Source organism: Etheostoma cragini, chromosome 6 (assembly GCF_013103735.1).
Source record: "Etheostoma cragini isolate CJK2018 chromosome 6, CSU_Ecrag_1.0, whole genome shotgun sequence".
Classification (NCBI taxonomy): Eukaryota; Metazoa; Chordata; class Actinopteri; order Perciformes; family Percidae; genus Etheostoma; species Etheostoma cragini.
In genome coordinates, this window is record NC_048412.1 from 26,647,039 (window position 1) to 26,662,208 (window position 15,170).

Below are 15,170 nucleotides of genomic sequence, written 5' to 3' on the forward strand. Positions count from 1 at the left end.
CGTAATGGAAAACCAAAAAAAGCGAGTAGACCCGAGGCGAGTCGAGTAGATACCACGCAGTGGAAAACCGCCATTAGGAAAACACGAGTTACGGGTTGCCTGGAATGCAGCATAACAAGCACGGCCCTCTTTGGGAATCGTGTTTACAGGGATATGGTGCACAAGATTATCAGGAATCTGTACAGCAAAAACTAGCCGATAAAGAATGAACTCTGACTCCTGTTCAACTATTACTGTAAAGCAAAAAAAGCATCCCACATTTGAGAACTTTAAGAGCAAATTTATTCAGCAACCTCCGTTTAAGTATGATACGCACATTAATGAGTATATAACAAACCTTGTTTTCGGCTACCTGTGAGTCACACTTTGGCTGCCATTAATAGTAATAATTCACCGTCTTCTGTTTGTGTGATTTCATTGGTTTTGTAAAGTAACAGTACTTTTTTGTCACAAAATTCATTCTCTGCATTAAATCCATCCCTCAAGGGAGCGGTGGGTGGCAAACTCTACACAGAAAGACCCAGAACAACCTGGATTAGAACCCAGAACCTTCTTGCTGTGAGGTCCCAGTGCTAACCATTGGGCCACCATGCTGCATGCAGTGCTGTGACTGTGCAGCCTGATCTCAACAAGTCGTACGCCATTGTTGGCGTGTTCTAAAGACGCAAACTCGCTTTTAGCGTGTTCATCTGCCTTTGGCCTCCATTGACTTACATTACCTTGCGATTGTGTGTGAATTTAGGCTGTAGGGGAGTAGTATGAAAGGGCAAAGATCTGGACATTCACCCAGGAGAGCGGGGATTGCGCGCCGCGTGTGGCATTTCCTCACTCTCGTTTGTGTAAAAACAAATCTGTTCTTCTTTTCCTAAACTCAACCGTCGCTTCCTTCTTATACTAAAAACATCCTCGTTTTTCTTTTCCCAACCATAGCTTTCTTCTCACGATGGCACGTTGTTCTTGCAATAACATGGCAAAACGGTGATAACACGCCTCGTGTTACTAAAAACATTCTACTAAAAAACTAGTAGTATGTTTTTTAGTAGAATGATTACTACACGAGGTGTGTTATCGCAGTCTTGCCATGTTATTGCAAGAACAACGTGCCATCGTGAGAAGAAAGCTATGGTTGGGGTTAGGAAAAGAAAAACAAGGATGTTTTTAGTAGTTTTTAGTGTATGTTTACGTCTGCCTGAGGTGGCCATTTGGTTTAGACAAGGCAAGTATTTGCTGGTTTCACTGACTAAGGCTGAATCTTATTTCTCTGTCTGACCCCTTCCCCAAGGTTTTGCACGTTCACGCGAGACTAAGGGCTGTCCCAATATTCATTTTGATCGAGGGGTAGGGGTGTATGGCCCTTGAAAACTATAGACCATAGAAAGCAAAAACATAGGGAGGATGCAAGCTTACTCATAACCGAGGTAACACTTGTCAAACTGGTCCCTGTCACGTAGACACTGAGGCCAGTACTTTGGGCCACTAGGGCACACCTTGTTTTTGTACATGCATGAAAGAAGTGTTTGACTGTGCGCTATATCTACCTCAGGAAATAGTAGGTGTAAAGTCCAGGTACGACTATAGCGGATAAACTCCAAAGGCAATTTATGTACTCCCGGCACATTATCCTTGCGCGAGCAACGCACAGCGTAGACCTACTTCCACCAGGCACACCAGATAGGGCACCCAGCCTGCAAAGCTTGCTGGGGTAGGGATAATATGTGAGTCAGGACAGAGAAGCCGATGAACACATTCCCTCGGGGGGGGGGGGCACGAGACAAGAAATTTATGAGCTACTATATTCGGCAGAATCCAACAACACATCCTTTGCGCAGGACAGTTTTAAACACTAACGGGAAGACTTGTAAAACATTTAAACTAGTCCCTTTAGGTTGTTGCCTTCCCCTTGTTTGTGTTGAAATGTTAAACTCCGGTTGATTTATGAGGACTGCGGTTAACTGCTGTTCTGTTGCACGACTGAAACAACTTTTGAACGTACACACGTTCCACCAAACAAGCTCCTTCCAGAGGCTAATTTTGCAGCGGCACCGTTGCTCCGTCCAGCGTTTAAATGAATGCCGGACCATCTTTCGCAGAGCTGTGGAGGAAGGTCTGGCAAAGCGGAGGCCCTAATGTGGATACATTAGGATTGCTGCTAAATTTATTTTACAAACATGTTTTGAGTGATTTGAGTTTGTTGCAAAGCTGTGTTAGTCAAAACAATAACCATTCACTGCATCTTAATGTCTTTATGTATGTCATTACGTGTCATTTTTGGGTAGTGTGCACACATTCAAGCTTCAGTATAACCAAAAAAAAAACAGTCCGTCAATATTGATTTTGAATTAGACACTTCTAAGCTGCCGCGCAGCCAATCAGGCACAAGAGCTGCACATGTATGTCTTGTATTGTTGATTTTTTTTTTTTACTTTCTACAATTTACACATTCAATTTGATCAAAACAAACCAACTGCTAAATCTGATTTCTGCCTACATGATGTCTGATTTCCTAAATAAGTTCATGACATTTTTTTCCCATACATATAATAAATCTGGCAATTTATATATGTTCATAAAACAACAAATCAAAGCAGTACAAGGTAACTGCAGGCCTATCAACAGATGTTTGATTTAGCATAGGTCCACTTACAGTAACAACAGTCTGGTAATTTCAGAAAATGACATCACTGTACTGTAATGCAGCCTTTAAAACCAGGTAAACACTTATGCCATATTACAATATTAGGACATCCAAAATCTAAGAATATATCTAGTCTTATATTACGATATCGATATAATATCGATAGATTGCCCAGCTCTGGGTCCAAGTGACTATATGGAGTGACACTATCGTTGTCGTGATGCTGTGTGTAAATGCGGAAGCAGTGTCACACTGCAGTTGTTGTCACTGTCAGGTGAAGACAAACCAAGAATGTCCAGCCATGTGCAAGTCTGGATGAAGACATGAGTGTTTCCAATGCATGTGTTTTCACCAGTTCAAAGTGTCCCGAGAGAAACCATCAATGTATGTCTCTCGTTGGAGCCAGTCGGCCCTGCATGACACGTTTTGAGACCCTCCAGGACAGACCAATGAGGCCCGAGCTGTTGTGGACTCGCCAGCCAATGACACAAGGCAAGGGACAAAACAAAGTGACAGACTGGCATTGAGCTCTGTATGTTGAGACAGCTACGAGAAAAAAAAAACATTTTCGACAGCTACGATAAAAACCCTTTTCAACACACGGAACAGCTTATCGCAGCCCTACATGTCTCCCAGGAGTCCCCCCACCCCCCTGCCTTGGTGCAGCGCTAAGCACACACTTCACTTGTGCTAGCTGATGCTAGCCACTTCTAGCTAGCATGCTCGGTGGTTAGCCAACAACATCAAGACAGCAGTCAGAAAACCCACCTGTTTCTCGTCCTCGTAGTCCACCTGAGTGTCCGAGTGTAGGTTTTCTGACGACATTGTGTGAGGGTAATGGACAAGCAAGTGTCCTTTTTGCGGACAACTCGAAGAGATGAATACGCGAGATACCTGTACTGAATCTAATCTTCTTTTCTTGACACGACTGCTCCCCAACAAAAATGGCGTAACGAGATGTGACATCACCGATAAAGGGGCGTTCTCTACTTGTGATTGACATATACAGTAACCAATAGGCGAGCAGTAATGGGGCCGGCGGAGCCAATGGGATGCTAGCAACTGTGCCATTCTCTGTGATTGACAGCCCATTGCCCAATGATTTTACAAAATGGAGACTGGGGGCGATGCGGGGGGCGCACTGCATAAACACAAAAGATATATTATCGATGCAACATGTTGGTTTTTATTTGATTACATTCTGTGTTAGAACAATTAATAAATTAATACACCAAAATGAGTTAAACGAGAGGATCGGAGGCCATGTTGTCACGTTTCTATTTTGCTCTAACAAGCATGATGGAGTCTTGTTGACAAATTTGAGATTTGTTAGACAGGACAACAATATAACGTTAATGTGGGCTCCAGCGCATTCAGGTATCCTCGGAAATAAGAGAGGAGACAGGTTGACAAAATAGGAAGTCAAAAACATGTTTTTGAAATTAGTATAAAATTATCAAAATCAAAGGGAAATGCATAGTGTGGAAAAATTACAAACTCAACAGTGGAAACGGCGTTGGCATAATGCAGTAAATTTGGAGATATTAACACTCAAATAAAAAAGGAGCAGGGGACAAAATGAAAAGAGCAAGTAACAATAAGCAAGCTGAGAATTGGACACCGCAACCTAAACAGTTAGTTGAGGGAAATATGTATAAGAGAGACAGGTCATTAACAATTGTATGTACATAAAGGTCTAGGAGAAGGCTACAGCACATACTCTAGTATGGTGATGACAAGTATATATAGACAAGTATAAGTACAAGTAGACAAGGCAGAAGATGTTTAATTGTTAGCGTTCCTGCTGAGAAACAAGACATGGATGTAACAGCACTGATGACAACATTTTAAAATACATGTCCTTTAAATCCATCCAATGAAAATTTGTTGACACGTGTAGACACTGTAGGTGTTAACTAACTCCAGAAGGTGTCAGTAGTGTAACATTAAGGCTGTTGGCTGCCGTTAAATCCCAAAGTCGAGGAAGAAGAAGCTCCCTGCTCTGTGATTGGTTACTTGTTGACCGTGTTAAACAATTAGCGGGAACGGTTTTTTTTGTGTTAACACCTAGCTAACGCTATTGTTAGCTTGTTTCAAAATCGTCATCAAAAACAAGCTATACTGTTTGTATTGTTTTTGTTAAAATATTGTTTCATTGTTGCCATGTAAGAACAAGCTTATTGTCAACAGGTTATGTTAGTAACAGCTCCATCCTAGTGTAGCAGAAACTGTTTAAGCAGGTGGCTGCCTAGCTAAATGTAGCTAACAGGGTAATTCACGTTAGCTAGCTAGCTAACAGGTGAACTTGCTAGTTGTAGCTAATTACAGTAGCTAAGGTAACACTACTAAACTGTCTTAACTGTGTGTAGCTAATTACAGTAGCTAAGGTAACACTACTAAACTGTCTTAACTGTGTAGGCCAGTTTGGTCGCCATCACATAATTTCACTCTTTTCTTCGCAGCTTTAATTTTGTGTCCTCTCACAACTGCAATGGCGTGTGCACAGCGAGTTAGAACTTCTCAGGTAAATCTATTCTTGGCTGATTTATTTAAGCTAACATTAATGTTAAGTAGAAGTAGCAACGGGGTCTGTGAAAAGTTTTAAGAATCATTCATTTAAATTACAATGTGCATATTTCTTTGCAAAATGATTCATAGTTCGACCTAAACAGTAGGCTACAGTACCAGTAAACATTTATATTTAACGTACTTAACGTTTCTATAAAAATTACTTTCTAAACTAACAAATATGTAACTCTTAGAATCTCCAAATATGTATATATAATATTGCTCCATTGTTGTACTTTCACATACTGTAGCTAAGACATGCAACGTTAGAAGTTAAATGGAGGCTACGTCAATTTATTCCAATGGACATATAACGTTACACGTGGGGGTCACCGGTGTATTCTCGATCTTGTAAGGGGTCCTTCGAAAGAAACAAATTGAGAACTTCTGATGTATATTCAGTGTTTTGTGATGATGCAAACGCAGTTAACCAGGTACAAGTACACAGTTGTACAGTTTTAGTCTACGCCGTGTCAAGTTTTGTCAGTGTTTGCAACGGTAGCTCGTGGTGATGGCTCTGTGGCTATGACACATGTCTTCGGTGTGAGAGATCTGGGTTAGATTCCCGCTATGATACATCAACCAATGTGTTCCTGAGCAGGGCACTTAATCCCTAGTTGCTCCAGCGGTGTGCAGCCTCTGATATGTAGCAATTGTAAGTTGCTTTGGATAAAAATGTCAGCTAAATATTTCTTATTATAAGTACATTTACTCATCCACTAGCCAAATGCTGGTAAAATATGCAAGTGGCGGGTAGGTTTGCTTCACTCACCATCCAAAAAACAATAGTAATCCATTGAGTGGCTGGTAAAATTTAAACACTCACACTATTTTCTTGAATTTTAAAGTGCTTAGTTTTTTGTATGTCCCTTTTATGATACTTCATACCTCAACTTCACAACATGAATGTAAGTGCTTTAAGTAGTCACTTCTGCAGATTCAGATTTTAGACACAAAATGTATGATCATCATATATTCATTAGCTACAGTTGTGATCACTTGGTTGTTAAAAAAAAGGAGGGCGTGTGATGATCCACACTAGTATTTCAGTCTATGAAAGATCACAAAGACCATATAATAAAACAGTCATTATTAATACTTTGCTTACAGCTTTTATGCATCTTAGACTTCAGAGAGATAACATTACATCACGGGTTGAAAAAATTGGAAGTTGGTTATTTCATTTGTCATGAAATAAATTTGGGGCTCACTCGTTCATATTCAGCTGTTTGGGTGTTCTAGGGTTTGTTTTAACTGTGGTGAGTAGGCAGTATGTGATTCATCTGTTCCACTCACGCAGGACACTCAGCTGTTGCCGAATCAGGTTATCTCCGAGCAGCAGTCCTTGGTTGTTATAAAGAAGCTTCTGGCCATCGCAGTGTCTGGCATCACATACCTCCGGGGCCTTTTCCCAGAGAAAGCCTACGGCAACAAATATATCGAAGGTTAGATTACACATGGAAACTTATTTGTCTGCACATCACACAGGGGCTATCAAGGTCAATTTACCCAGGAGACATTGAAGCTGTTGCGGAGTGGAGGTCACTGGGCAAACCGTTGGATGGTCAGGGTTATATGATTTGGCTTTCCAAAAGGCTCCGACAGCTTCAGTGTCTCACGGACCGCTCCAGAAAATCACTCCTACCTCATGCAGTAACACTTTTTAACATGTCTCATAGTCAAAGTCAAAGTCAAAGTCTGCTTTATTGTCAATTTCTTCACATGTCAAAAACATACAAAGAAATCGAAATTGCGTTTCCCTCTATCCCACGGTGACAAGACATTTATAACAAATTTGGTCCACAGACAAACATAACATTCAAGTAAACAACATAAAAAAAGTAAAAATAAGAAGATATATACAATGAGGAAAAAAAGAGCAGCAAAATTTGTGTTAAAAATGTGCAATTATGCATACTGTCGACAGTCCATGTAATGTGCAAAAAGACAGGCGGTAGCATAGTGGTGCTGGTTATGTAGAGCAGCAGAAATGTGTTCTCAAGTGTTTTCAGGACAACAACAGCAAAAATGTCTGCACTGAGTTATAGATAAAACTTACGTCTGTCTGTCTTTGTCTGTCTGTTTTTCTTCCCACAGATCAGAAAGTGATGATCCTTAAAGAGGAGCTCAGCTGTCCCGGTTCCAGTCAGATTGTTCAATGGTAAATAACAACAAGGTGACACTTGCTGGCCACCACATCAATGAGTGGTTTAATGGCAATAAACCCTCTTTTGTGTTATGTAGGGTCACTAGGGAAACACTATTCACTGTGGGTTGTTTAAGGTTGGATGATATGTGTCACAGATCATTAAATGTGTTTTTGTGTTCTATCTAGGATGCAGGGATGCTTTGAGGCCATCCAGAAGAAGTATGTAAGTCATAATCAACCTTTTCCTTAAGTCAGAAGTGTTGGTACATTAGTATGACAATAGAAATGAACATAACCAGCAAAGTAAGCCTTTATTCACATTTTTCTCCTGTGTCTCATTATAACTAATGTGATCAAAGTTGTTGTTATTTTTCCCTACCAGCTGCGGACAGTCATTATGTCTGTGAGTATTTTGTGCTCTTTTTGAATGATTATTTGTGATAAACACATTGGGACGAGGAGCCTGCTTGGGTAACTGTGGTGCTGATGGTTTTTTTTCTTCTCATTTGGTCCTTTTTTAGATCTACACTGACCCAGAGAACCCCCAGGTAATATGCAGGTTTTCTTCTTGCCATTGTGGATGTTTTAAAACATGCTAAACTACTGTACAGATAACAAGCTGTCTTGTCTTGTCTTGTCTTTCAGAAAGTGACTGAGTATTACCAGTTTAAGATCCATTACACGGCAAAAGGAGCACAGATGGACTTTGAAAGGTGGGACTTTTTTCAGACGTTCATAGGACAGTAAATGCACCTTATATCAATACGTGTTCAAATCCCAAAACCTACTTGGGTCATCAAAGGCCGACAGATGAACAGAACTTATATCAAAAACAAGTTTCAACCCCTAAGGGGCAGTAAGGTTTGTTAGTGCGCTTCAACATCTGTTTTTGGGAGCAGTAGACACAATTTGAAGTTGTGTAAAGACATTAGTCACCAAAACAGTGAAAATACAAGTACAAATCATCTCTAAATCAGAGCTACAGCTGCATACCACTTTACAATACCATATTATTACAGAAAAAAATCAAAAAGATATGCATATATAGCATACTAAATTTTAGTTCATACAACAATACTATAACAACAATAACTATATGCTTACACTATATCTTAATACCTATATGTAAGTGTCCTCCAAGTATTGTTTTCTTTAATCTATTTTGAACTGTATATCGATACTCCTTAAATGTATTATTTCTGAATAATAGACCTGACACAAATAAAAAGGCAAAAAATACTTTAATTGGCAACTAACTTGCAGCAATCCTGGGTTTAATATTTAAAGTCTTACAGTGAGACTGCACTTCCATTTAACATCCAAAGTGGCTGGTTCAGCTCAGAACATACCACATACTTCAATGTATCCTGCCAGGGACCATAATGGCAGTGTTGCATTGCCAGACCTTCCTCCACAGCGCTGCTGAGGAGGGTCTGGCTAGTTCCAGGGTGGGAGGAAACTACATGCTCTGGTTTATTTGCTTTTCTTTAAAACAATTACAATCGTCTTGGGTGGCGTTACGGTGCCTCTGCAAATTAGCCTCGGGAATAAACTTGCATTTGGTGGAACGTGTGCGTTCAAAGGTTGTTAGCTAGAAATGAAACGTCATCATTATAGACTACCGTAATCGATACCTGGCAAAGTGACTGAAAGAGCAGAGTTATTTTTCTTCATTTACTTGAATCCTACTTTTCACATCTTCATCATCTGCAGCAACAACAACAACAACAACAACAACAACGTGTCGTCGATGTTGTGCGGCAACACGAAGAAGGCTAGCATCCTGCTGGTGAGGAAGCTCTACACTCTGATGCAGAACCTCGGTCCTCTGCCAGACAATGTCTGCCTCAACATGAAGCTGGCTTACTATGACAACGGTAGCACACACAAGCCCACACTGGTCCTTACAAATTCAATGAAGTGCAGCATTACTTGAATTGAGCAACATATTTTAAAGCTTTCTAATGTTTAGTATTCCAGCGACTAGATTTGTTTGTTATGAAACCAGTAGGGCCCGATTTTAACGATCTAAGCGCACGGCGTGAAAAAATGGTCTGTGCGCCAGGCGCCAGACTGCTCTTGTCGCTTTTGACGGTTGTAGTTGAAACATTACAGTTTGGAGTTAACACTACAAACACATGTCTATCTGCCTGCCTGCCTGCCTGCCTGCCTGCCTGCCTGCCTGCCTGTCTGCTTGCCTGCCTGCCTGCCTGCCTGCTTGCCTGCCTGCTTGCCTGCCTGCCTGTCTGCCTGCCTGCCTGCTTGCCTGCCTGCCTGCTTGCCTGCCTGCCTGCCTGCCTGTCTGCCTGTCTGCCTGCCTGCCTGCCTGCCTGCCTGCCTGCTTGCCTGCCTGCCTGCCTGCCTGCCTGCCTGCCTGTCTGCCTGCCTGCCTGCCTGTCTGCCTGCCTGCCTGTCTGCCTGCCTGCCTGCCTGCCTGCCTGCCCGCCTGCCTGCCTGCTTGCCTGCCTGCCTGCCTGCCTGCCTGCCTGCCTGCTTGCCTGCCTTCCTGCCTGCCTGCCTGCCTGCCTGCCTGCCTGTCTGCCTGCCTGCCTGCCTGTCTGCTTGCCTGCCTGCCTTTTCCCAGTCACTCCTCAGAACTACCAGCCGCCAGGCTTTAGGGAGGCAGACGGCGACACCATGGAGTTTGAGAAGGAGCCGGTCAAGCTCACCATGGGCGAGGTGGCCACTCCCTTCCACACTCTGAAGTTGGACATGGCCACAGAGAGACAGAGACTGGAGCAGGTGAATGAAGGGAAACGGGGGGACTAAACTAAAAGAAACAGGGACTAAAAATCTAACCCTGATTTGAAGTAGGCAGTGAGGTATTGTCAAACCTTTTAGATAACCTCTCATAGGGCTGCTCGATATGAGGAAAATATGGATATGCATACCGTTGTTGAATATTGTGATAAATAAACAGATATTAAAGTGTACTCAGTTCTGCATTTCTGCTGCTTTCAGTATTCTTCTAAAATACATTGCTAGTTGAACTTAAACTGAACATAACATTCTTTTATTTAACAAATTGAACACTGAATTGAATATAAAAGGCAACACTAAAAAAGAATGTCATTAACATTTTTCAGTGCAATTTTCTTCTCAGGGATTCTGCTGGGTCTTAAAAAGTCAAAAAAGGTCTAACATTTCAAAATCAAAATTGTAAGCCTTAAAAAGTCTTAAATTCGCAAAAAGTATTGTGTTCTAGGTTTTAAATAATTTGAAACAGGTCTTAATTTCCCCACTTCCATGTAACGCTACCTCAATGCTCTTCAAAATGTTTTCTTTTTATTCTGTGGTGTTGTGGTTCTTCCTTTCGCTCGTCCAAATAGAATTTGCTGTATATGTACAGATCGTTATGACTGTCACTTCAATTTGATTAATTTCATTAACTTTGCAGGTACTTTTCTGAGTCTGCATTCCATCTTATATGGTGTGATATAGGTCTTAAATTTCATTCACAAGATCTTATTAAATCTTAAATTTGACTCTGCAGAAACCCTGTCTAATGATATTTTGTTACAACAAACACAAAGAGAAGTGTATTTCATGATATGTCGCAGCCTTTCGAGTTGTGTTTATTGCACCAGTTGATATATTAGAGTTTATCAACTGCTTATTCTACTTCATACTCTTCTGCTATGGGTTATATATTCACTGTCTTTATTGGACATTTTTTCTGCCTCTGTCTCCTAACCGACAAGGTCCGCTGCAGTCAGCACTTCTAGGAGCTGATTTGTAATGGACAGCTGTGTGTGTGTGTGTTGCTTAATGCCTGCAGGTGGAGGAGAGCGTTCATGTGACAGAGAAGTGGGTTCTGAACATGGAGGAGGAGGGCGTCCAGTCGCAGGTCAGCACACAAACACCTCAGGCGTGCAGCTTGTTTACACTCAGCCGCACAAAGTAGTCAAATAATCATGAACAACCAATAAAGGATTTTTAAGGCCGATACCAATACAAATATTTGGTCATTTAAAAATCTGATATTCCGATATAATGTATATTAAAAAAACAAGAAAAAAGAGAAACGTGTGACAAAACATAAGTAGATTTCACTAACATTAGTTATTTGTAATTATTTATGAATTCTTACTAAAATAATATGATAATAATTAGTTTTATTGTCACAACAGAACAAAGGAACATCAAAATATATTAAAGTTATGATAAATAAAATTCATATAAATACAAATTTAAGACATGAAACGTCGTAAAAAAACTAATTTGAACAAAAACACAATAAAAAAAAAAAGTCAGTGTTGCCAACAGGGACGTTGTAGCATTGTGTAACGTGTAACTTACACTCATAACATGGTTGACCCTCCGTTTTTATTTTATTTTTTAAATATTCATTTATCAGAATTTTATTTATTCATGTACTAATTTTTTGTCCTTATAAATGATTTGGGAAATGCCTAATATCGGCCCGCCTAAATATCAGTCGGGCTCTGGGAACCCAAGTAGGTTTTGGGAATTGAACACGTATTGCTTCTTAATTCTCAAAAAGAAGCAGATATTATTTTGTGCATTAAGTTGTTGTATTTTTCATCCACATTTAATCATTTTTTTTCTCCAAATGTACCATTTGCTGTCCATGTCAGTTTTGCTTTTACAGGGTTTCCGCGGTGTCTTAAAAAGTCTAAAAACATATTTAATTTGCGGAAGTATCGTTTTGTAGGCCTTTAATGTTTGTAACCAGGTCTTAATTTCCCTACGTCAATGTAACGCTACCTCTAATGCTCTTTGACATGTTTTCTTTTTATTCTGTGGTGTTGTAGTTATTTCTCTCACTTGTTCAAATATAATTTGCTGTAAACGTGTATGTACAGGTTATTATTTCTCTGTGTCACCTTTAATCAATTTTCACAAGTTTATTAACTTTGCAAGTACTTTTGTGACTCTGCATTTTGTTGTACTTTATGTTATAATATATGTCTTACATTTCCTTCATAAAGGTCTTAAAAAGCCCCTTAAAAGTCTTAAATTTGACTTATTGAAACCTGCACAAACCCGGTTGAAGAAATGTACGCCACATTAACATCTTAAAGATCAGAGTCATTGTTTGTAATAACATAAGTGTGTTATGTGTTGAGCAGCTTCGTGATTGATTGACACAAAAATTGGGAAACACACGCGAGGCTGCAGGTCAGACATGTCAGTCGGTCAGCGCGTGTGCGTGTGTGTGTCCGTGTGTGTGCGTGTTCAGCAGTTGGTCAGATAACAGCTTCAGATAACATGTCTTTGATCTTTAGACTCATGTGATTGAAGACGTGGAGACGCCTGACAACGACAACACAGACTTGGACAACACTGGTAAATCCTCCGCCTTGTTCTCCTCGGCCGGGCGCTTCAGTAACTTCTCCGAGGTTTAGTTCGGCCTCGTTTGTGTCGTGTTATGGTGTTTCCGGAGATTTACAGTTCATTTTCAAACGTGTGAAACCAAATGTTAATCGTAATTTCAATTTCCCCGCCTCCCCCCATTAATGCTGTTAAAGTGCAATTCAGCCGTAGAGTTTTTTTTTTTGTATTTAAAATCATTTCACCTTAAATTTTTACAGAGACATTCTGAAGTGTCGTAACATGGCGGCTCTCTTAAAGGGGCGCTATGCAGTTTTGGCCATTTCTTCACTATTTGCTCACAGGTTTCTCTGTACAGCTTCGGAATAGATATTTGGCAACACTGTTGTAAGACACCTTTACAGACACTAGAAAACATCCTGAGGTCACAATATTAAGAAGTACAATGAGGAAACAGAGTTTATCCCAAAGACATTTACAGGTGCAACAGCAAGAACGCCAAGTCAGCATCAGATTTGCACGCTTCTGTTTGACTCAGTTGTCGCCAAATCTGAAAATTGAAAATGCAATTCCGATGTTTTCTCGAGTCTGCCGTTTTCTCTTTCTCTGTTCCTCCAACATTGCTTTACTAGCTTTCTGCTTCTTTTTGGCCGACTCAGCCATGATGAGTGTGAAAAACTCCATTGCTACCTTGTTCTTATTGCTAGCCGGTTCCTGTATGTGTGCAGTGCCGTAAAGCAATTCGTTACATCACCAGACCTGATATCACGCGATACTTCATGACGCTGAGGCCGGCAACTCCCCGGCTGAAAGTTGCAAGGTTGTTTTTTCCGCGCGAGACAACCACCATTCAAAAAAAGTCATATAGCCATTCCAGTGTCTCCGAAGCTGTTCAGTTAAGGTAAATTAAGCTAAAAAAAACTGCATGGTTCCTCTTTAAGAAAATCATTCATGATTACTGTTACATCTACAGACATCCTCATTATCCAGAAATAATCATTCAGATTATTGGACAAGACTTATGAAACTGAATGAACATCAGCATCTTTTTTTTTTTTTTTTTTTATGAATTCAAGAGATCCAGATGAGCTGTCTTGAGAAGATGGAGAGCTGTCAGGAAGTCACGGAGGTAAGTGTTCATACCTGTACTAACCCAAACCCCAACTCCACTGACCACACATCGGGAAAGCGTTACACATCAAATCATTTCCAGCTTGTGCTGTAGAAGGCAAGATTAATACATGAAAAAACCCTAATAAACTCAGTCAAATAACTATTAGCTCGATTCATCCTTGTTCCCTGGTAAGTGGAAATTGGTACTGAAGAATTAAAACAAAGCAAAGCTTTTCCTAATCAACAACAAGTACATTTTCCTAATGGAGGAAAAACATAACAAAATAGAGGAAAAAGAAGTGGCCAATTTATCCCCTCTTTTCCAGAGCATTTCAAAGAAAGTGTTTGCATTCAAGGTTTCTTTTTTCCAAGGACCGGTGGGTTGAAATGTGAAGGAAATCTTTTTATAGCCGGGTTAACTGTTGATGTTTAGACAAATGGCTTTCAACACAAGCCGACACCGGTTATGTTCAAAGGAAATTCCAAACGTTACGGGTTTCTGGGCAGAATGACTGCAGGCTCTGCATAAACACGAAGCAGAGGGCCACTTTGAGAGCACTTAATGGGCGGTCGTGTTACGGACCATCTGTCCCCTTTCAGATGGACGCTCTGGTGAAGAAGACCTCTGAGATCATGGAGGTGGGCCTGAAGAGGACCAGGAGTGGACGGATCATCAAGTCTACAACGGTCAGTCAGCCACTCTAAACTCAACAGCCACCAATACTCATCTTACACACTTATATGACCTGTGCGACCCCTCAACCAGGGGAAAAAAAATAGGTTTTTCCCTCAGTGATTGGGTCTCTTTGCTTTGTTCACTTATCTGTTTTGGACTGAGCTAAGGTTAGACAAATTGTGCCCATAATGCTCTTTTTAGCATCTTCACTAGGTTCTTCACAATTAAGTATGAGCTCACTCTTGTTAATTTAAATTCTTTATGATGTTTAAAGGATTCTTGAATATTGTGTACATAAACATAGCAACTGTGGTCACAGTTACAGAAGGTGGGGAAAAGTGGCGAAGGTCATAAATAGGATAAAGTTATGTTGAAAATGATAAGAGATGAAAAATTAAGAGAAGCTCATTAGCACAGCAGATTCTTTCTCATACGTGTGTGTGTGTGTGTGTGTGTGTGTGTGTTGGACAGGAGACAAACCTGACTGTGAACAGCCAGAAGCCGACAGCGATGAAGGACAAAGCGGTGAGAAACTCATCCTTACAGTGTTTAAAAACTCTGATCTGATCCTGATTTAATATAAATCATTTAAATATTAAAGGTCCCATGACATGGTGCATTTGGTGGTCCCCTAATACTGTATCTGAAGTCTCTTTTATATAATTCAATTCAATTCAATTCAATTTTATTTATAGTATCAATTCATAACAAGAGTTATCTCAAGACACTTTACA

General features: G+C 40.5%; 2 protein-coding genes across 5 annotated transcripts in view; one reads left to right on the forward strand and one right to left on the reverse strand.

Moving 5' to 3' along the window:
- The window catches only part of ensab (endosulfine alpha b), a 7,715-nt gene extending 4,097 nt beyond the window's left edge, over positions 1 to 3,618 (reverse strand). Inside the window, exon 1 of the mRNA XM_034874558.1 lies at positions 3,404 to 3,618. Within this exon, the coding sequence (XP_034730449.1) occupies positions 3,404 to 3,601 (198 nt within the window). The 5' untranslated portion in view covers positions 3,602 to 3,618. The remainder of the gene's footprint in view (positions 1 to 3,403) is intronic.
- A 995-nt stretch (positions 3,619 to 4,613) lies between these two features.
- hormad1 (HORMA domain containing 1) overlaps positions 4,614 to 15,170 on the forward strand; it is an 11,768-nt gene continuing 1,211 nt past the window's right edge. Inside the window, exons 1-15 of one of the 4 annotated variants that reach the window (XM_034875141.1) lie at positions 4,614 to 4,758; positions 5,098 to 5,159; positions 6,504 to 6,648; positions 7,301 to 7,364; positions 7,539 to 7,575; positions 7,735 to 7,755; positions 7,874 to 7,900; positions 7,998 to 8,065; positions 9,072 to 9,229; positions 9,937 to 10,094; positions 11,131 to 11,199; positions 12,602 to 12,662; positions 13,724 to 13,776; positions 14,361 to 14,447; positions 14,908 to 14,961. In XM_034875141.1, coding sequence (XP_034731032.1) covers positions 5,127 to 5,159; positions 6,504 to 6,648; positions 7,301 to 7,364; positions 7,539 to 7,575; positions 7,735 to 7,755; positions 7,874 to 7,900; positions 7,998 to 8,065; positions 9,072 to 9,229; positions 9,937 to 10,094; positions 11,131 to 11,199; positions 12,602 to 12,662; positions 13,724 to 13,776; positions 14,361 to 14,447; positions 14,908 to 14,961 — 1,035 coding nt within the window. In that variant the 5' untranslated portion in view covers positions 4,614 to 4,758; positions 5,098 to 5,126. Of the gene's footprint in view, positions 4,801 to 5,097; positions 5,160 to 6,503; positions 6,649 to 7,300; positions 7,365 to 7,538; positions 7,576 to 7,734; positions 7,756 to 7,873; positions 7,901 to 7,997; positions 8,066 to 9,065; positions 9,230 to 9,936; positions 10,095 to 11,130; positions 11,200 to 12,601; positions 12,663 to 13,723; positions 13,777 to 14,360; positions 14,448 to 14,907; positions 14,962 to 15,170 lie in introns of all 4 variants that reach the window. The other 3 variants (XM_034875138.1, XM_034875140.1, XM_034875139.1) reach the window with 3 other exon arrangements.